We start from the raw sequence: 22,044 nt of genomic DNA, 5'->3' as shown, positions 1-22,044 counted from the left end.
CCAACAGCGGGCTCCACACTCTTAAATAATTCAGATTTACATCAGTGATAGGAAAATAAAGCCCCAAGGAAGGCCACGGATAAACTTGTGTTCCTTAAATGAGATTATTTGTTTGGGGCTCTCCGTTTGGCTTCATTATGCAAAAATCCTCTGTTCTCTGGAGGACCGTGCTAACCCGCCATCACGTCTGCCCCACAAACCACGACTGCAGACTGGCGTGGACACTGGCCAGGCTCAGAAAGGGGCGTGCACCCAGCCCAACCGAGGAACCTATAATTACGTCCCAGCTGCTTTCTTACATGTCCGGTCTCATCTGCTCTACTGCGTAGGGCTGTCCGGTTGCCGGAGAGGAAAACAAGCGCCAACAAGCCCAGCGGAGGGGGCACGATGTGGACGCTCCAGGACGGAGGAAGACTACGAGCAGCCCACAGCAGCCAGAGGGTTCACGAGATGCTGAAGCCAAGACAACACAAGCCAACTGCAGCCAAGGAGAGGTCCCGAAGAAATACAAGTAACAAGTATGCCCAACCCCCCCTAATTAACAGGACACCCCTTTCCAACTACCACATCAACAGTGAAAAATACTGGAGATGCCCACAGATGCGGAGGGTCTCATATCATAAAATGGGTGCCAAGTGGCTAGAGTCTAAACTTACAGTCAAATCATTCTCCCCAAAGGTGATATTTATGAAAGCCAAAGTCATAACTCAGAATGTCATTTCTAGACACCTATTCTCAGAAAACTAGCATACATGCCCCAAATTGTACACAAGCATGTTTCTTACACTTCAGCATACTTCACAGAGAAAACCTTATAAAACACAAGTGTTCATTAATTCTAAGGGCCATATGTGGTGTGGCTCCATTCGTTTATATCAGGTGTCCAGAAGAGTGATTTCCAGAGTTAGAAGGCAGAACAGTGGCTGCCCAGAGCTGGGAGGGAGACCGGAAGGGCGATGGCTGAGGGGCACAGGGTTCCTCTTAGGCAACATAAACCGACTGCAGTGATGGGTGAATACGTTTATTAAAAACTGATGAATTGCAGGGTATATGGAATATCTCAATAAACCTGCACTGTTTGGGGGAGGAGGGCACAAGAACTGAATAGAAACAGGCCATTCTGCATGGGGACAAACCAGTTTCAGAAAGCACAGCCGTCCCGAGGGCTCTGCCTGCAACTGCTGTGTGCACTGAACGCCTGAAAGTAAAAGTGGAGGTCGCGTCCATCTCTCTGCGACCCCACGGACTATACAGTCCATGGAATTCTCCAGGCCAGAACACGGGAGTGGGTAGCCGTTCCCTTCTCCAGGGGATCTTCTGACTGAGGGATCCAACCCAGGTCTCCCGCATTGCAGGCGGATTCTTTACCAGCTGAGCCACAGGGGAAGCCTAAGAATCCTGGAGTGGGTAGCCTATCCCTTCTCCAGCAGATCTTCCCAACCCAGGACTTGATCTGAGGTCTCTTGCACTGCAGGCGGATTCTTTCCCAACTGAAGCTAAACACCTGAGGCAGGTGTAAATGCTCTACTTCCTGCACTATTTCTCTAGAAATAAACATTCTGGGGCTTCCCTGGAGGTGCAGTGGTAAAGAATCTACCTGCCAATGCAGGAGTCACGGGTTCCATCTCTGGTCGGGGAAAACCCCACGTGCTGGGGAGCAACTAAGCCCGTGCGCCTCAACTACTGAGCCCACGAGCCTGGGAGCTCTGCAACGAGAGAGGCTGCCACAGTGAGAAGCCCGTGACTACAGCTAAAGAAAAGCCTGCGCAGCGACAAAGACCCAGTACAGCCAAAAATTAAAAAAAAAAAAAAATCCATTGTGGTGTTTGAAAAACCCATTTATCTATAAAATTTATTTGTGTGTATGAACTCACCCCACATTCGTGTAGTTTTAAAGAAAGCAAGACTATTAAGGGAGAATGTCCACCCAGAGAGGACTCTGGGCAGGAAGTCCTTAGGGGAGAAAGCAGTGCCTGTGGGCAGAGCAACACCCCTCGTGCATTAAGTACACAGTGTTCACCCCTTGGACGGAGCCTTGCTTGCCCTCCTGTCGCCTCAGCAAGTACACATGCCTTTACAGTTCAGTTGGGTTGCTCAGTCTTGTCCAGGACTCTCTGTAACCCCACAGTACAGAGAAAAGGCACGAGCAGAACACAGCCTGCAGCCTGAGCACACCAGCCAGGCTGCAGCAGGCAGGAAGGGGCGCGGAGCTGCCCTTCTGGGCAGAGGCGGAGGGGCTCCTCCAGCAGACCCACACAGAGGGACTGCCTCCCTTATCTGTGACCATGGGGGTCGGCCTTGCACACCTGGGCAGACAGCAACACCCGCCCTTAAACGCCTGCATTTTCTACTCACAGAGACAAGGAAATCCGGGGACTGAAGAATGGGGTCAGAAGCAGAGGAGAGATTTTAAAATACATACTCTGACTGTGCTAATTAAAACTTTAACAAGCCAGTCAAGCACAGCCCATGTCAGGGGAGTTCCTTTATTGGTATAAAACCACAAACAGAACAGTCTGGGACGGAGGACCAAGCTGTTTCTGGTTGATGTTTTTTTTCTCCCCACATTGATGCCATTGGACTCCCACTCAGGCCTGACCCTACTTTTTGGGGGGCCCACCCAGACTATCAAGGAACACTCACATCCAAGACCTTCTAAAAAAACTAGTGCCAAAAGAAAGTGGGAGGAAGACTAGTTTCCCACGTAAAGTCACCAGAGCAGAAGACGGACCACGTTCAGGGGCTGGAAGGCGGGGTGAAGACCTCAGTTCTCCCCAAATCAATTGGTATGTTGATACACGATTCCAGTCAAATTCCAGCACAGTAAGGGAAACAATTCTGAAAGGATAAGTTGAGTTGCTCCAGTAGCTCAGACGGAGCTGTGTTAGCAAAGGGGTAGACTCAGAACACAACAGGAGAGTCCACAAAAAGGCCCACTTCAACATTACTGCCTGATTCTTGACAAAGGTGCAAGTAATTCAGAGGAAAAAAGACAGTCTTTTCAACACACAGTAAAGAAACAGTTGGACGTTCATAGGCAAAAATAAATAAACTGCAACCTCACACATTCAAATACTAACTCATAATGGACCTTAGGTGAACAAACATTTAAACTTTAAAAAGTAATCATGTGATACCCAGCAAAGAATTGTTACACATAACACCAAAAGGCAAGATCAATAAGAGAATTTTGATAAAATGGACTTTTCTGTAAAGACACCATTAAGGGAAAAAACAGACAAGCTACAGGTTGGGAGAAAGTATTTGCAGACCACCTGACAAAGGACTTACACTGAATACGTAAAGAGCTCCCCAAACTTGACAGTAATAAGAATTTTAAAAAGCCCAATACTTAAGCAGACACGTGAAACAGGGTACAAGGATGGCAAATAAGCAAAAAGATGTATGCCTGAGCTATCAGATATCTGTGAATTAAAACGACTACCACCTGTAAGATGACTGAGATGAAACCTCTGGCGAGGCCGAGGCGGCGGTGCAGAGGACCCAGGCACACGGACAGCAAGCAGGTGGGCAGTTCCCCACGGAGCACGCCTCACCCAACAACTTGACACCTTCCTCTAGAGAAAGGAAGACTCATGTTCACACAAAAGCCTGAACATGGGTATTTATAGTGGCTTCATTTGTAACTGCCAAAAACTGGAGACAACCCAGATGTCCCTCTGTGGAATAGAGCCCAGCAATAAAAAGCAACGAACTACTGATCAGGTTACAAGCTGTACGATTCTGCAAGATGACAAGACTGCACAGAGACACAAGGGCAGCTAGGCGTGAGGGGCTGCTCCAGGCCCCGCCGGGCCAGGGGGCACACACAGACCTGCCCCCGAGCTGCAACACCCAGCCGCCAAGCTCACTATATGTAAAACCAAGGGAAAAACACCTGTAGGGCAAGGAGAAGAAAGTGACTTACCAACTCTCTAAATAAACACCACCTTGGGTTATGAGTTCAGAACTTGATCCACATGGGAAAAGAAAACAGAGCACAAAAGATGCAGGTCTGAGTCTTTCCACCCCAGGACCCGCGGGCGGTCGTGCACATAAATGACTGCAGCACAGCTCCTTTTCTGGGGGGGGGGGGGGGGGGGGGGGGGAGTCGGGTACGTCAAGAAGCCAGGAAAACGGGAGGTCAGATACACACTCTGCTCCAGTGAACTCGGGTACATAAATAAGGTGTGCTGTTTCAAAAGCTATGTTTAAATTCACAGTTCCTCCAAGTGTTCCACACAAGCCACTGGAAAACGGAGAAAGTGAGGGGAAAGACCCAAAGAGAATAGGAAGTAGAATGCTGGCCATGAGGAAGGAGCAGGAAGCAAAATAATCAAAATTACAAATTATTTCTACTTAATTGTCCTCTCCTTGAATTCTCACAGAATATCTGTTCATCTTAATGGAACCTATACATTTTTATGTATCCATAAAAATACATTCTACATATTTTTAAGTGTGTGTGTGGGACCACAGGACAATTTCCCATTGCGGGGGACCACCCAACACTGCCTGAACCTGGAATTAGCTGCTGTGGACAACTCGGCTGCCAGTCGCTAATTATCATCCAACCATCTTCACTGGGCGGGCTTCCCCGTAGCTCATCTGGGAAAGAAACCAACTGCAATGCAGGAAACCCCGGTTCAATTCCTGGGTCGGGAAGATCCCCTGGAGAAGGGATAGGCTACCCACTCCAGGATTCTTGGGTTTCCCTGGTGGCTGAGCTGGTAAAGACTCTGCCTGCAATGTGGGAGACCTGGGTTCGATCCCTGGGTCAGGAAGATCCCCTGGAGGAGGGAACAGCTACCAACTCCGGTGTTCTGGCCTGGAGAATTACATGGACTGTGTAGTCCATGGGGTCTCGAAGAGTTGGACATGACTGAGTGACTTTCATATTCACCTGCCAAGTAGTGGTGACTCTAACATATAGATAGAAAGTCACCACTCTTTGTGCCATGAGCTTTCTGGAGATTTAACTACAACCCTGCTCCCAATTAGGTAACAGTGATGGGCTGAATGAAAATGTGATGTTTTAAGGACTTTTTAATGTAACTGTACAGTGAAATACACCAACATTTAAAAGGTCTGTAAACTGTGAATCAGAATTTTCAAATGACCAATGAATGGTATTAGAAATGCAGCATTCAAAGTTCAAGACAAACCAATGAGTTTTAATGTAATAGAGCATGAAAAGTTAACTCAGAGTTTTCAAAGTGCATGTTGCAATGAACCTAAGCTGCTACCAAACTGTGGTGCAGTATGAACGAACTGCCACAATTACCTGACGAGGCTGTACCTCTGTAAGTATATACCTTTTTAAGACTGGGTTTCTTTATATCTCCAGTAAAATTTACATTGCAGCTGTCAGCAAAAGCAGATATGAAAATCCAGCTGACTCCTATCAAGCCTGACAATGAATCTGCAAAATGTATGAACAATGCCATTCCTCATTAAACTTCGTTTTGGAAAGCATCTCCTGCACGTGTGGGTGTCCCCTGGCAAGCTGGTGGCTAGGACTCTGTGCTCTCACTGCCAGAGGCTCTGGTCGGGGAACTGATATCCCACGGCTGTGCTGCATGGCCAAAAAAAAACCCACTGTATTAAATGTGCTACCACATACTGATTTATTCTAAATGAATAACTAATTTTTAATTTCTAACCTGGCAAATGATGATAGATATAACCCACCTACCCAGCAGCTCTCCGGGGTCCTCAGCAGTGACAGCCCCGAGACCAGGCCGCCTGGTGGATGTCTGCCACCCGAGCGACCCTGCACCCCAGGCCCCTCCCTGCGGAGCTCCAGCAGTGAGGAGGGTGCAGCAAGGGAGCCCTGTGTTGCCCGACGCCCGGTGCTGGTCTGCCTCCTGGCCCCTTCGCTTTGTGAGGACAGCACCAGCAGGCGGGGAGAAGCCCACAGGGGTGTGCTCCAGCCTCGCTCACCCACCTGCCACCATCTTCCTTCGCAGCCCACGGGCCAGGTGGCCTCCCGTGTCAGCGCCAGTGGACTGTCAGCAACTCACAGAGCTGTGCGCGGGAGAAACCTAGGAAGTGCCGCCATGCAGCTCTACTGCTGCTGACAGCCCTCCACTGACACTGATACACCCCCACCCCGCACCACCCGGCTGATTAGATTCGGCGGTGAATCACATCCTCAACAAAGTTCCAAGTCCCTTTTAAAAACACTGAATAAAACCTCTTACAGATGACAGAATCATGAGAGCCTGCACATCTTCTGATCCCACACAAATCACAGCGAGGCTCCACAGGACGGAATACTATTGAGCAATAAAAAGGGACAGCAGACAGCACGCTGATCCTTCCCTCTCGTGCTACAGAAAGGAGCCAGACGCCAGAGGCCACACGAAGTGTGAGGCGGCTACACAACGTCCACAACAGGCAGGGAGAGGGCAGACCGGGGGCTGCCTGGGGCTGAATACAGGACTTCTTTAGCGGGTAACAGAAATGTTCAAAATTTGTGCTGACTGTCACAATAAATTGGATGCTTTAAATGGGTGGTTTAAATTGTGACGGATGGGAATCATCAATATAACTCGTTATTTTAAATTTTGTGGTGACGACTGACATTTTTTCAGAGACTTGCAGACAGGCAGATGCAAATCTAACCTTTACAATAGTTCCCAAAGCAGGTAAAATGAAGGTTAAGTGGCACTGAGCACGGTGGCCCTTCCTGGCCTACTGAAACTAAAACATAAAAACGCAGTGCGTTCAGTTATCTGGTAGTAACGGCGGCTCACAGTGGAGAGAACAGAATGCCGCTGGCCTCAGAGACGAACGGGGGAGAGCAGAGAAACACGGCTCGATCCACGCGCCCGGGCAAGAAGCAAAGAGGGCTCTGCCTCCATCCACCCAAAGCCAGACCGCTGCCACTCTTGCCTCGAGTCGCCAGAGCTCACACCCTAGCCCCTCCCCGCTCAGAGCCCGGGCTCCTCACCTCTGTGGCGGCCATCCCTCTCTCTCCCCATTAACTGTGTGTTTCCGGGGCCATCTAGATTCCGCGGACTCCCCTCCGGCTGACACCTGATCCCCTCTTCCTCTGTGTCAAGCACCCGGGCTAGCGCCTGAAGTAGAGATCTGAGGCGAAGGGCGAACAGGCGCTCAGGGGAGTCAGTCTGCAGATCCCTCTGCCTGGGTTTTCTACAGAAGAAAATGCTTGGTTTTCTGTTACTCTGAGCAATCCTCTCCAAGGCAGTCTCCCAAAACCAGTTCACAGGCTGGATCTGGAGCAGCAACTGGCCACTAGAACTGTCTGTGACGATGGAGACCATCCACCGCTGTGAAGCAGCGGACCATGGGTGCTACGTGCCCCTGAACAGATCTGGTGAGACTGGAGAGCTGAGTCTTCAATCACTTCACCCTCCCAGAGACTTGGGTCTCTTGGCCTCTGGAGTGAGGGGTGTAATCATCAGTCTGCTCTAAAGCAAAATCACATAACCACGAACCCTCCAATAACACAGCCACAATGAAAGCAATATTTTAAGAACAGCAGCCCTTAAAAAGTATAGGACTGAACTTCATCAAAAGAGAAATTAAGATTTTAGATAATAACCTCTGATTCCCAAGAAAATACTGGCTATCACAGAAAACTCTCGGATCTGTGATTCTCACTCCTTCCCCGAGCCCTCGGGGTAAGCAGTGACCACCTAGAGGAGAATTCTGAGGACTGTTAACAGCTCCTGGGGACCCTGCCTGTAACATCACCACACCCATGACCTGGGCATCTGGCAGGAGCCCACGGCCACCACCAGTCCGGACCCCGAGGGGCAGTGTCTGGATCACTGCCCGCCACATGCCTTGAGGTGGAACAAGTCACCTCTACGGATCATTTGCGTTCTGGGTCTTAACGAGGATGCCCCTGAGTTACCTCGCTTATCTCCACCTTCTCCAGACACCCCCAAACCACGTGCTTCAAGGTCGCAATTTGGCCAACCCAGCGGTGAACGTACTAGCAGTATGTGTGTATCCATCTTGTGTTTAAAACCTTTAAAACTGTCAGGAAAAGAGGCCCAGCAGGAGGACCTGCAGGATACGCCCCCACGCTGCTAGCTGGATGTCAGGAGTGAGGGGTCTGGCTGGCCTCTCAGCCCCTGCCTGCTGAGGAACCCGGCTCTGGCCCCTCCGACCCTGTCTTCTTTCCACCTGGTGAAAGCTGCTGCCTTAAGAAACAGATGGTTCAGGCGGCACTGAGGAGACGAATTCAAGTGGCTACAGCTTGGAGACAGAGTCAGGGGACAGCCGGGATGGTGCCATCTGCGTGGCTGGAGGAGCCTCATCTGCTCACGAGCGGAGGCAGGGCTGTGTGGGTGAGCTGACCGGAGGACTGGGGTGGATGAGCGGCCTCGGGGGCTCCAACCTGTGGCTCCACAGAGCTGCGGTCTGTGCCCTGAGCCCTGGCAGACAAGGTTCCCCGCCTTCTCAAGTTTAAATCTCTCCAGACGCCCAGAGCCCTGAATGGTTTGTTTAGGGTGATTCACTTTGGCTCAGGCTCACGTTACTGAGGACCTGATTCAGTGAGGAAGGCAGGTATCTACCTTCAGAAACATCTCGAGTCTCCCTCTGCCACCCACCACACTCCACGTGCTCAAGCAGAAGGCGGCCCCAGCTGACTCTGCAGTGAGCTGCCTTCTACATTCAAAGCATGTGGTGAACCACACAAAAACCTTCCGACCTAAGGAGCCCACCTGCAGCCTGCAACTTTGGGCGGGGAGACAGGAACCGTTGGAGAGGGCAGCAGGGGGATGACCACGACGTCATGACCAAGTGTCTGCTGAATGTGACGAGATGCAAATTTCTGTGCCACCGGCTGGCTTGATTCAAAGCCTGCCACTGCCACCAAGCCCTGGTAGGCTGTGGAGTGTGCTCAGCACCTCTGTTTTGCTCAGGGGTGAAATGGGGATGCTGCTGCCTCTATGTCAGAGCTGTGGGAAGGAGCCAGTAAGCGGACGCGGGCACAGCCCCCACATCCAGTGGCCTGGCCCCCGGAGGGGCGGCCATGCTCTCCCAGCCTCTGTGCAGCTTCCAGGACACCTGCCTGCCGCATCTCATCCGCTCCCTGGACCCTGACCTGTTTCCCGGCAGCTCAACACATCGCCACAGTCTCACTGGCTTAAACAGCACACACTTATCCTTTCAGCTTTGGAGGTCAGAAGTCCACAATGGGCCTCCCTGGGCTCCAATCAATGTATCCGCAAGGCAAGGTTCCTTCTGGAGGCGGGACCTGCTTCCTGGTCTCCTCCTGCTTCTCCTGGGTTCCTTACCCATCCTCAAGACAGCAGCGGCCTCTCACATCACGTCACATCGAGCCTCTTTCTCAGGGGAAGGAGGGCCCTGTGATCACCCTGGGGCCACCTGGCTAACACTGGATCACCTCCCCACCCAGTCAACGCCAAAGGAAATCAACCTGAATATTCACTGGAAGGGCTGAAGCTGAAGCTCCAATACTTTGGCCATCTGATGCGAAGAATAGACTCACCGGAAAAAACCCTGATGCCAGGAAAGAAACACGGCAGGAGGAGAAGGGGGCGACAGAGGATGAAATGGTCGGATGGCCTCATGAACTCAATGGACATGAGTCTGCGCAAACTCGGGGAGATGGTGATGGACAGGCAGGCCTGGCGTGCTGCAGTCCATGGGTTCACAAAGAGTCAGACACAACTCCATGACTGAACAACATCTCCCCATGCAGGGATCCTGAACTTAACCACACCTGCGAAGCACCCTGTCAGGCAGTAGTGGTCACAGCTTCCAGGGGATCAGGACAGACTCTGTGGGCCACGATTCTGGGGCCACAGATCCTCTCCCGCTAGGTCCCAAGTCACGGTGCTGTTCGCCACCTCCCGCCTGAGCACAACGCCCTCATGCTTCTACTGACCCACCCCTTTAGGCCAGCCCTCCCTGCACATGTTCACCAGGAGCCCTCACTCAAGTGCAGGGGGCGGCCAGCAAGGCACCGCCAGTCGGGAGGGTCCTCTATCTGAGGACAGAAGCCCTGCAGCAGGCTCAGGGTGCGGCGGACTCAGGAGCAGGCCTGGTGCTCAGAGAGACCCAGCAAAAAGTGGGGTGGGGAGGACCAAGGGCGCCTTTGCAGGAGCCTGCAGGCTGGTGCCGTCTTCAGGCCTCACAGAAACGAGAAGCAAGGGAGGAGACTTTTCAGCGACCTGACTTTGCTGACACATCCGAGCACGGGCCAGTTACCCACCGTCAAACTGGAGAGTGCGCCGTGTGCCCACACGGCTCCCGACGCACACCTCCACAGCCCCGGACTCACGGGCACACCATTTACGGCTGGTAAAACAGGCATCGAGATGGCCTGAACCAACACGCTCCCCGAGGAGCAAGGGTGGCCCCCAAGGAGCAAGATTACTTGTTACTTTGAAAACTAGTCAGTGGGCTTCCCTGGTGGTTCAATGGTAAAGAATCCGCCTGCCAATGCAGGAGACACAGGTGCTATCCCTGGTCTGGGAAGATCCCATACGTGGAGGAGCAACTAAGCCCGGGCGCCCCAACTACTGAGCCTGTGCTCTAGAGCCTGCAAGTCCCAACTGAGCCCACGTGCTGCAACTACTGAAGGCCAAGCGCCCTAGACCTGTGCTCCCCAGGAGAAGCTAGCGCAGTGAGAACCCTGAAAACCCGCAACTGGAGAGCCGGCCCCACGCGCCACAACCAGAGAAAAGCCTGTACAGCAAGGCAAATGAAGACCCAGCACAGCCAAAATTATCAAAACAAAACAAACAAGACCAGTCGTATATGTGGCATTCCTTCCAAGTGCGCAAGTAAGCTTTTAATGTGGGGAACTGCTATTTCACACCAAACTGTTTAGTTACCACAGGGGCATGACAAAGTCACAGGGGCACAGCACAGCTCCGCATACGAATGGCCTCTACACACTTTCAGTGGACATATAGAACTTCTGCCAGTCTTTCTTCCTATGTGTTTGTTCTAAGTGATAACTGCTGAAATGTGACTTTTAGTAATGATGTGGGGTGTGCATTCTGTATATGCATTTTAATTTCATTTCTTAAATAATTTGTTTACCCTGTATTGCTTACCAAACACAGAAAGAAACTGTCCACAAGCGGACTGGAAATTTAAAAAAGACAAACAAACTGGATCTTCACCACAAATAACCAAAGAAAGCCTGCTCTGTAGCATTTGCCCAGGAACTATTTATTCACTCATTTTAATTTAGCTTTTCCAGGACACACTGTGTCTTTCCAACACCCAACGTGACACTAACGCTACCAGAAACACGGCTAGCTAAGGCTCCAACCAGACTGTTTAGGTGAACTCTGACCACGAACACTTTCTGCAGGACAGACACAGGCTGTATCTGCTCGTCCCGGGTGGTGGCATTGGCCACGGGCGGCAACCGAAGCCCTGCAGCATGGCTGGTCAGTGAAGGACTGCGATTGCCACCATGTGGCCAGTGGCCACCTTACTGCACAACGCAGGGGACACCCTGAGCATCCTCTCTCCTGCTCCCAAGACCCCGAGCGGCCTTCTCCAGCAGCATGGGGCTTGGGAGGAAAACAGGTTTAATCTGTCCTCATCAGTAGCAGCAGGAGACTTGGAGTGCTTCAGAAAGAGGAGGAGCCCTCTGGCTAGCACAGGCTGGACGTCACTCAGAGCTGTGTGAGGAGGGGGACTGCCCAAAGCATGGGGCTCAGCTCAGCAACTTCACCCACCAGCTTCTTAGGGGACATCCTGAGGGCCAGGCACACCAGCCCCATCTGCTCTGCCCGCACAAGCTTAAGACAGGAGGGAAAGGCTGAGATTCATGGGTAAAAACTCTTACTGGTCCATCTATGATGGTTATAGAAGAGGAACTGAGATTAGGGATTGAGGAATGTCTTTAACCAATTCACACCCAATTTGTTTGACTGAATAGTTTCTCCTCCAAGCTGACAAACTACCAACTCTAAGAAGCAAGCACTTCCAAATTACCTACTACCAACTCTACTTCAATCAGAAAAAGAAAACTACCTGCCCTTCACTATTTCAGAGGAGGAGCTGGAGATCTAACCATGTAACAGGCTAAAGACTATTACAGGTGCTTGTTTGAAAACCGCAATTGCACAGGGTCAATTAAGAGCCTTGAAACGTAATTTATTCCCCAAAGTCATATTGATGAAATGTACTTGCAATTCTAGGTGCATAAGCCTAGTTTGCTCAGCCTATATACCCTAAAGAAAAGCCCCCTCAAGTCCTTCTGAAAGCACCATAACGGGGGTGGTGGGAGGGAGCCACGAGGTCAGACTGCCACCCAGACACCTGGAGTCACGCCCTGGATGTGACGGTGCTCTGCATCACAGATCACCCCAACAATCTCACACAACCCCTCTCCCAAGCACAGGCCAGTTTAACAACTTACTGCACGAGTCAGACCTTCCCCTGGTCGATATTCTGGTGCTGGCACCTCGCACGGGATGCTGCCCTCCCAGTAGCAGGACCTCAGGGAAACCAGTCACTGGCATCCCTCGCCCAGGGAGGGCGGGCCGGCCTGGGTTTCGAATATCCTATGCCAGGCGGGAGAAGCACGTGGAACTGTTGTGGTTGCACAAGGAAGGAAACTTCCCTCTTTATCATTTAGGTTCCCAGTTCAGTCATGTGCGACTCTGCGACCCCATGAACTGCAGCACACCAGGCCTCCCTGTCCATCACCAACTCCCGGAGTCCACCCAAACCCCCCAAATGACACAAAAAGAAGGGCAAACCACCCACCGCCCTGAGACTCAGACACATGCTCACTCACATTGGGTAAGAGAAAGCCCCGGTCAATCGGGTGACCTGCCCTCCCTGGAAGGACACCCGGGCATCTCTGTGAACACTAACAGCTGTGCCCGTGCTAACAGGGGCCCCAGCCGAAGGGGCAGCAGGCAGCACCAGCCCCCGCCAGCGCACACAAACAGTGCGCCCTCCAGTTGGGGGTCTTCTCTGCCCAGCACCAATGACAGTGACACTCCTCCCCAAGCTGTGACCCCGGGACGCCCCTTCCCCTCATCCCCACACCCTGGCTCTTTCTAGTTCACACCAGCATCTTCGTTAAGTTCTGGAAGCACTCACTCTTATCCAGGTCGGTGTATTTCCCTACACGACAAACTTCCTAGTTACCTCCACTGCCAACTTCCAAGTCCACACCACCAACGCTCAGAAGTAGGCCTGCTTCTCTTCAAGAGGGTTTCAACACATGTGACTTCTCATTAGCCGAGTCGTGTGTTAACTTACTACCAGAATGGCATAACTGACTTTCTTGCCTACGCCTGACACTTAAAAATCCTGCTTCCTCCAACTTTCCTAAGTCCAAATTAGTTCAAAACAAGAAGTTTGTGAAGCAGGTGACATTTTAACATTTAACTCTCATAGTACATGTCAAGAAAAACCATGTTACAACGCCAGTCTCCGAAGTTCCTTTGCCTTGGAAATCAAGGAGAAGCAGCCAGGCTACAAACTACTCAGGCAAAAAAACAGAAACAATAACAAACTCAAAAATACTCAAAAGGAAACATCATTAAGGTTCATTGATGCCCTGTGTGTGGAAAAGGACTTTTTCCTGGCAAAAGGATCAAAAATGCCAATCGAAGCAACTGAACGTTAAAAGCAATAAAACTGAATTAGCAGCTATCAAAGCGAAATTGGTTTATGGCTTCGGCATTCTCTTTCACACCGACTTGGCCAGCCAGCCACCTCCGGTACTACTGTTTTGCCGTTTCCTGAATGAGTGTCTCCCACAGAAACACTTAACAGAAAAGGAACAGTCCTGGGGTGAGGAAGATGAGGATACAGTGGCAATCCCACAGGTCAAAGACATGGCTCTCATGCAAGGCTAGTGCCTGAGACCACCAGACAAGTTTGGGGAAATGAACGACGGGCTTCTGAGCCTCTTTCCTGGGGTCTCTGTGCCGTGTGCAGTCAGGGAGAGGCAGACACTACCCATGCAAGAGCAGGGCCTGAGAGCCACGGCTGAACCCTGTGCAGTGCAGGTGTGCGCGCGCGCTTGGAGCCTGAAGCACAAACCGGGTCAGGGATCCCATCGGTAGGCCTGGGCAACTAGCCATCACCTGCATGAGGAAGGCAGCCCACCTGAGTCCTTTAAGCAGGGCGGGGACCAGGCAGCCGTGGGGGGAAGAGAGGAAGCAGGGAACATTAAGAGGCCTATTGCAAAGTCCCGGCATGAGGCAACAGGGGCCTGGCGGGTGGAACACCAAAAGGGCTTGGTAACAGGATGTGGGATTTAGAGACAAGAATTCAGGGCCAACTCCCAGGTTGGGACACTCCTGTGACCTGGCCTCCCTGCGACAAACCTGATTGGCAACCATGTCAATTCTGGATACCGGATAATGGCTAAGTAATACCCTCAGCAGAAGGCCCCCAAGCTGCCCAGGTGTCACCAGCAGTGCCCCACCGCACCAAATCCACCATCCTCTCCTCCTGAGCCCATTGCACTTTTCTTAAAATATTCTATAATTAAGTTTAAATATCTACTTAGGAACATCAAGCCCATTCATAAACAATGCTGCTTGGGCCGAGGCTGGTCAGTTTGCTTCCTAATCCATGTTAGGATATAATTACTGCAGAACCACGAATGCCAACCAGCCCCGCCTGTGCGCCTGGTTAACCTGCGCCTGTCGCCGGCCCAGGTGCGACCCTGTCGCCATCACCATACCGTGACTGAACGCGACAGCGCCCCACTCCGTGCCCAGCACTGCACACGTGCTTTATGCCTCCACCCTCAGGACCACCCTGCAGGGTCCCACCGACCTCCTTTTCCAGGATGCAACAACTGAGAGCTTAAGCAACGTGCTGAGGTCACACAGTAATTAAATGGCAAAGTCCACGCTCAGACTCGGGCCTGGCACTAAGCCTGTACTCGCTCTCACTCCACTTGCCTTCCTTGAGTTAATAGCTTCTTTCTCCCTTTCCACAAAACTGACTACACTCCCACCCCCAAAAAAGCCAAGATGAAGGTATATACTTCTTCCCCAATACGTGTGATAAAACTTGATCAATCTTTTGTTTATCTTAAGTCAGCAGTCTGGCAGAATCAGGAGGGTAAATGCCTGTGGTGAGTAACTTCCAAACCCATCAAAACCTGACAGGCTCACATCACAGTCAGATGTTTCTAGGTCTGGCCTAAATTCTTCCATTTTTTCCCCCTGGTTTCTCCAAGTTGATGCTCACTTCGTAGGGTTCTTTTACAACTGAAGCTACTGTGAGGGGATAACCTATATTCTCATGTTATCTGACTTTTGCCTTGTCACGGAGCTATCTGAAAAGGAAACATGCTTTAGACTAAAATGCCCAGGTGTAGTCTGTTGGGATGCATGTACACAAGACAACTCACCTTCTATTCCTAAACCTGCTTCAGCAGAAAAGTAACTTGAAACTCTGTGAAATCTACCCACACAGGTTTGAAAGAAAAAGAAATCCACCACTGGGGCACCCCAAACAAAAAGACACAGCAGTCAGTGACGAATTCTTTTCAGAAACGGTAGACCACACTCATTCATTTGCTCCCACCTTGGTGTCCTGATAGCAATGGTCTGAGCGCGGTACAAAAGTTTTGTACAAAAGTACAAAATGAAACTGTCTGTCCCCATTAGTCTCAAAGATGACACTCAGAAACAGACTGCTCACACGGGCAGCAGAGTCTCACCAGGGAGCAGACATCGAGGTACCGACACTGGTGCCAGCCAGCCCAGAGCAGGAGGCAGGCCTTGGGGAAACTTCCTGTTGACTCCGAGGGGGCATGAACAGCCCTGATTATCACTTCTCAAGTACTCCAGAGGGCAGAGGCCAGTGCGGGTCCCTCCTGCAGCCCCCTGGCCTGCACTACCTCTGAGTTGGAGCGTAAATAAACTGCCGAGCAAATTCATTCCTGGCCAGGCCCCAACAGAGGCCACACCTCCACGATGCTGTTTGCCTCCCAACCTGAAAAACGTGCACAGGCCTCACAGGAAGGAAACATGTGGTCTCGACCCCAATGAACTGCCACCATACCCGCCCCATCTTTTCCCTCGCTGCCCTTCCGAACTTTCCCAACTGCTCAAAACAAGACATTTTAAAAATAACTTGGCCTAGGCAGTTTTTCTCCAGCAGACATACAAAGGCTGTGCAGAGTCAGTCAAGAAAAAAATAAATAAATGCGACCCCTTTACAGCAGAGCAGGAGGAGAGCCAATTAACCTGTTGATAGGGGAAATGCGCCAATCTTACCAGCCTCTCCGGCTCCCGGCTCCTTTGAAACCACCCTGCCTAGGAGCAGTGGGAAAGCAATGCTCCTCAAGGGCAGAGCTCCTCAAGCTGACCAGAGCCCTGACAGCTTTCAGCTGCTGAGTCTATGGGAACCAAGGTGAACACCAAACAGGTGCGAGTCATTCTCAGAGCCTGGCTTATGAAGCCAGGCACAGTGGATCACCACAAACCCACCCTTCTCCCTTTTTAATAGGAAGTATTCTTTTGCTCTTCCCGACCCTAAAGTACAATATATAAACTGAGCACACTTGAGGAGTGGGAAGGCTTAAGAAAGGCTGACAGAGATTGCCTGAGACAGGGGCGGCTATCTCACCTGTAGGTGCTCACAGGGTGTTGACAGCCATAAGCCTACCAGGACAAGGTGACGACCGTAAGCCCTACAAAGACAAGGTACCTTCTGGAAAATAAATCCAGGACAGAGACCCACTTGAAAGAAACAAGACTTGTAAGTTTATGGAATGAGTAGTAATAAACTACAACCTCTGCGATCCAGTTTGAAATGGCAGTAAATTTGCAGATTAGTGATTTTATGGGTGACTTTTCCAACGCAAACTTGGATATGAGAACCTAAAACTCCTTGAAAAAATAAAGTAGTCTTAAAAGCAGGCATGACTTCTGAAAATTCTTCCCCCACTCAACACTCTCTGGTCTTAGAGAAAAGCCCTTGAAACTTGTGGACATGACTACTTTCCCAGAGACACAGCTCTACACCAGAAATCCGCTCTGCAGTGGGGTCCATGCTGATCAGCTCTCCTTCCTGTTCAAAAGACTTAAAAAAGTGCTAAGACAACATAAATATTGGGTTTTTGTCTTGATTGGCTGATACTTAAAAAGGACACTAAAAAGCAACCCCTTTTTTTAATATTCAAAATCCTCCCGGGCAATGTACTCCTCTGGCTAGTTGGCTTAGTGACACATGACAAAAGCTCTATGAAGTTACTGCCTTGCTGGAGTCAGACACAGCCCCAGCCTGGCCGCGGATGCGCTGCCCTGTCCCGCATTAGTGGCCACTGAAATCCCAGTGGGAAGTGCCTTCTGCCGGCATCTCCACCACTTTGCTTTTTGCCATCCTGTAGACCAATTTTTTTCAGGGCACACTGAATTGCTGGCCGCCCCTTGTTATTCACAGGGGAGTATCAGTCACGGTGAGAGTTCCCACCAACCAGAGTGCAGCACCCCACGGTAGGAACGCTTCCTTAGCGCCCCTGTTCATTTCCGCAGCTCAAAATCTCTGGCTAAAAGCAACATAAGTACAGCTCATTCAATACCCCCTTCATTCAGAAGCCCTCTTTTTGACTCCTGCCTGTCTGTCCCCCTCTCGAAATAGCTAAGGACCCTCTCTGAATACTTCTTACACTTTGCCCTTTCAAGCACTTGGGCCACGAGCCTTCGAACCACCAGCACTGATTGCGCTATGTAAGCTTAAGCAAGACCCTTTCCTGTCCAGACCCTCTACATCAAACCTCTATTACCAAGCCCTTGTTATCATCTCAAAGCTGGGTACTCTGAAACAAACTGCCGGCACCTAGGCAAAAAATTAAGTTACCTTTAAAGTCAGGTTGAATTCAGAGGTAAGGAGTCGTAGGCTGGGGAGAGGGTGTGTGTGTGTTGTGGGCGGGGCGGGGAGGGGGGTCACGTAGTTTCAAACGCATACCTGGCCGGAGGCACCTCACACAGCCAGGTTACCTAACTCCCCGCAAAACGGCTTAACTCGGAAACGAAGAGCGCGCCCGGTTCCGAATTCTGGGCCAGTCCAGAGGCTGCGAGCCTCTGCGCCCCTTGCAGGTGTTTCCAAACCAAGCCCGAGGCCAGCAAGTGTTGCTACGGAGCGATCGAGGTGGGGGTGGGGGTGGGGGGTCGGGGGGGAGCCCCGCTTCGAAGTCCCCGGTGAGCTCTCCAAGGGGGAGAGAGCGTGCGCGAGCAGGTGCGGCCCGAGCCCCGGAGCCCACGGAGATCTCGTTTCCCGAGCGTAAGCGGGGAAACCACGCGACGCCCCACCGGGGCCGTGGGGGACACAGCTCCCTGGAGCCCGGCTTCCCCAGCCGGGGCGCACGGCAGAGCCCGCAAGCGCCCGCGTCCCCCCGCGGCCGGGTCCGGAGCGCCCTCCTTTACAACTCGGGGGGCTCCGGACGCTTTGTGCCGGCGAGGAAGGGCGCCGGGGGGCCCCGCGGGCCGGACAATGCAGCGGGCGGGGAGGCGCAGGGGAGGGGGGGGCGCACGCCGCCCGCCCCCCGCCCGCCGGGCCCCCGGCATGACGGTGCAGCCTCGCCCGGGCCGGGGCAGCCGGGCCGAGGCCCGCGGGCCGCCCGGGGCCTGCGTAAAGATGGCGAGCCCCTCGCGTGGCTCCCGCGGCTCTCCGCCCCTCCCGCCCCGGCCACAATGGAAGGCGCCCCCCGGCCCCCGCCGCGGCTGGCCCGCGGGGCCTCACCTTCCATCTCCATGTCCTCGGGCTCGCTGAGCTGCTGCTCGCCCGCTTTCTGCTGCTGCTGCTGCTGCTGCTGGTGGTTCATGTCGGCCGCGGCCTGGGCCTCGCCTGCGGCCGGGGGCCGGGGCTGCGGGCCCGGCGGGCGGGCGGCGGCGGCGAGCCGGGGCGGCGGCGGCGGCGGCGGCGGCGGCGGGGCGGCCTCCTCCTCCTCCTCGCGCGCGTCGTCGGCGGCGGCGGCCCCGGGGCGGCCCACGGCGGGCGGCGGCGGAGGCAGGGAGACGCGCACGTACTTGCTCGCGATTCGCCCAATCTCGGCGCCGAGGCGGGCGGGCGGGCGGCGGGTCGGGCCGGGCGGCCTCGTCGCTCGCTGCTGCGGCCGCCGCCGCCTCAGCCGCCGCTCCCGCCGCCGCCGCCGCCGCCGCGGGTCCCGCCTCCCGCCGCCGGGGCCGGGGCTGCGGGGCCGCGGGCCGGCCGGGGGCGGAGGGCGGCCGGGCGGGGGCCGCGGAGTCAGCCCCGCCTCGGGCCGGGCGCGGCGGGCGGGAGGCCTGGCCGGCCGCGGCGGGCCTGCGGAGCCGGGGGCCGGCGGGAGCGGCGGCGGCGGCGGCGGCGCGGGCGGGCGACGGGCCGGCCGCGCTCGGGGCGCTGTGGCCTCCGCCTTATCGGCGTCGTCGTCGGGGCTCCGGCAGCGGACGCGGCGCCCGGCGGCTCGGCTCGGCTCGCTCTCAAAATGGCGGCGGCGTGAAATGTCACATCCGCATGGGGGGCCCGAGAGCGAGCTTGCGAGCGACGAGAGCGGGCGGGCGGGCGGCGCAGCGAGCGGGCGGGAGGGCGCCGCGCTGGAGGGCGGAGCGGGAGCGGGAGGCGGAGCGGGGAGGCGGAGCGGGGCGCGGCCAGCCCACCGCCGCCGCCGCCGCCGCCTGGGTCCGCCCGCCCGCCCGCTCGCGGCCCTCAGCGCAGCGGCCTCGCGCCCCGCGCCGCCCGCTTCGGCCTCTCCCGACCCGAGGGGCCCGCCCCGGCGCCTCGCGGCCCAGCCCCGGCGTGCGCGCCCGGGGGCCCCAGCCCTAGCGGGGCGAGTGGCCCCGGCAGGTGCCCGGCCGGGCGTGTGGTCAATCCAGGAAGCCCAGGGCAGTCCGGGGAGGGGGGCGGGGGATGCAGGGGCCGAAACCCTGCCCGGGGCCCGGTGACCGCGGGAAGGTTGGCTGATGTCGCCCGGGGACTCGGCAGAAGACGGCCCGATCGGAGCGAGTGGCCGGTGCCGGTCAGCCCTTGCTGGTCCTGGTGATGATTATTTTACCTCTTTGAAAACAGATGTGTAATTCATTCAACCCAGTACCGCGCTGTGCGAGAACTTTTCTCACTGTAGCCCAAACCAGACACCAGGTTTTGGTCCCCTCAAAACCAGCCAAAGTATCTCTTGATCTGGCATCAATTGATTCCCTTCACATCAACCCAATCTGGCTTAGATCCTTTAGGGCCTGCCTCCTTCCCATTCCTTGGGAGACCGGCGATAGGGGTCTCAACTTTCTGATGAGATCCAAGGCAGTGTGGATGAAGAAGGGAGTGGAGGATACGTACATCTCTGCGTCTCTACTGTATGTCTTAGTGACCGTCTCCAGGGAGAATATAATTTTGCCCTCAAATGACCAGGAAGATTTTCTATCTGCTCATCTTCTGTCCCTGCATTTTTCTCTGGTTTTCTCTACTTGATTCACTGTCCGTCTCCCTTCCGGGAAAAGAATGTTTTGTTCTCTGTGGTATCCCAAGCACCCTGAGACAGAGCAAGTACTCAGATACATATTTGTTGAATGAATGTGTAATTAAAGTGTGATGAGATCCAGCCCCCCACCTCCCACCCCTCAAGCATTTCCCACCAGTAAATTTCTTGCTGGACCCAAGCAGTGACATTCAAGAGGGAAGGAACCACTTCACGACGAATCAGTCCAGCCCCAGCATCACCCCCCAGATTAGGAAGAGGTGTTGTTATTCCCACAAATGCTAATGAAAGGTTCTCAGATGCAAATGAACCCTTCTCACTTGGGGGAGGGCAGACAGGACCGCTCTGGTGGAAGGGGTGGCAGGCAACGATAATGGTGCCTATCGGGTTCCACACTGGCCAACCTTATCTTCATCACTTGGGTTCAGAACCAACCCCGGGAATTAAAAAAGGATAAGAGTAGGGAATACCTTGCATGATGGTTAAACTAAATGTGGTACACCCAGTACAGTAAAATACTATTTGGCAATGAAGAATGGATTAATTTAAATTAATTAAATGTAAATCTATTATATTTTAATTATTAATGACATCATTCAAGATGCTCCTATTCTTATTTTTTCTGCACTTGATAAAATATTCTCAGAGAAATGTTAATATGTCTCACTATGATTATGTATTTTTTCTTTTCCCTCTTATTCTGATTTTTTGCTATATGTATCTTTGTTTCTTTGTTGTTAGGTGTTTAATGATTTATGATGCCTATCTTTGTGAATTATACCTTTTATCGTGAAAAATATTCATCGTTTCATTTAAAATAAATTTAATTTTTTAAAAAAATTGGATGAGGCTTGAAAACACTGTGCTGAGTTAAAGAAGCCAGACAGAAAGGATCTTATAGTGTATGATGATTCCAATGACAGGGAATGCCCAGAGCAGGAAAATCAACCTATAGAGATGAGAGATAGATTAAGGACAGTTAAGGGTTTGGGGAGTGACTGCTAGAAAGTACAGGGTTTCTTCAGGGGGGCGGGGTGATGAAAATATCTAAAATCTGATTCTGGTGATTATCCAACTCGGTGAATATAGTGATACTGAATTGTGCACTTTAAATGGGTAAATTATATGGTATGGGTCAGATTGCAATAAAATTTTAAAAAAAGAACAAGATGAGGAGACTTCCCTGGGGGTCCAGTGGCTAAGGCTCCACACTCCCAACACAGGGGGCCCGGGTTCAATCCCTGGTCAGGGAACTAGATCCCACACGCTGCAGCTAAAGATACTGTATGCCACAACTAAGACCAGCACAGTCAAATAAACATATAATAAAATTTAAAAATAAAAAGATGAGAATGAGAATAAAAGACCTGAGTGAAAGCTGTTCATAGTCTAGGAGAGTGCTAGAGATGGAGTGGCCTGGGGTTGGGGCGGGGGTGGAGATGGAGAAAACAGGTTAGTCTGTAGGCAGGTCAAGTTGCTGATAGCCTGGTGGGACAGAAGAGAGAAGAATCAAGTATTACTCTCAGATTTCTGTTTTCAGCAACTAAGTGAATGATGGTGCCAATTACCAACGTGGGGGAGAAGTCTGGGGGAGGCACAGGTTTGGAAGTAAAATTGAGAGGTTTTTCTGGCTT

General features: G+C 52.8%; 1 protein-coding gene across 2 annotated transcripts in view; it reads right to left on the bottom strand.

The window, feature by feature from the left end:
* Positions 1 to 19,596, bottom strand: part of USP7 (ubiquitin specific peptidase 7) — a 53,945-nt gene extending 34,349 nt beyond the window's left edge. The window contains exon 1 of one of the 2 annotated variants that reach the window (XM_086375827.1): positions 18,700 to 19,596. In XM_086375827.1, the coding sequence (XP_086231953.1) occupies positions 18,700 to 18,781 (82 nt within the window). In that variant the 5' untranslated portion in view covers positions 18,782 to 19,596. Of the gene's footprint in view, positions 1 to 16,232; positions 16,363 to 18,699 lie in introns of those variants that run through there. The other variant, XM_086375828.1, reaches the window with a different exon arrangement.
* Positions 19,597 to 22,044: the final 2,448 nt, after the last annotated feature.

The sequence above is a fragment of the Bos grunniens genome, chromosome 25, assembly GCF_055505025.1.
Source record: "Bos grunniens cultivar Pamir isolate PY7600 chromosome 25, Bosgru_T2T1.0, whole genome shotgun sequence".
In the NCBI taxonomy this organism is placed as follows: domain Eukaryota; kingdom Metazoa; phylum Chordata; class Mammalia; order Artiodactyla; family Bovidae; genus Bos; species Bos grunniens.
This window is presented reverse-complemented; position numbering and strand designations above follow the sequence as displayed.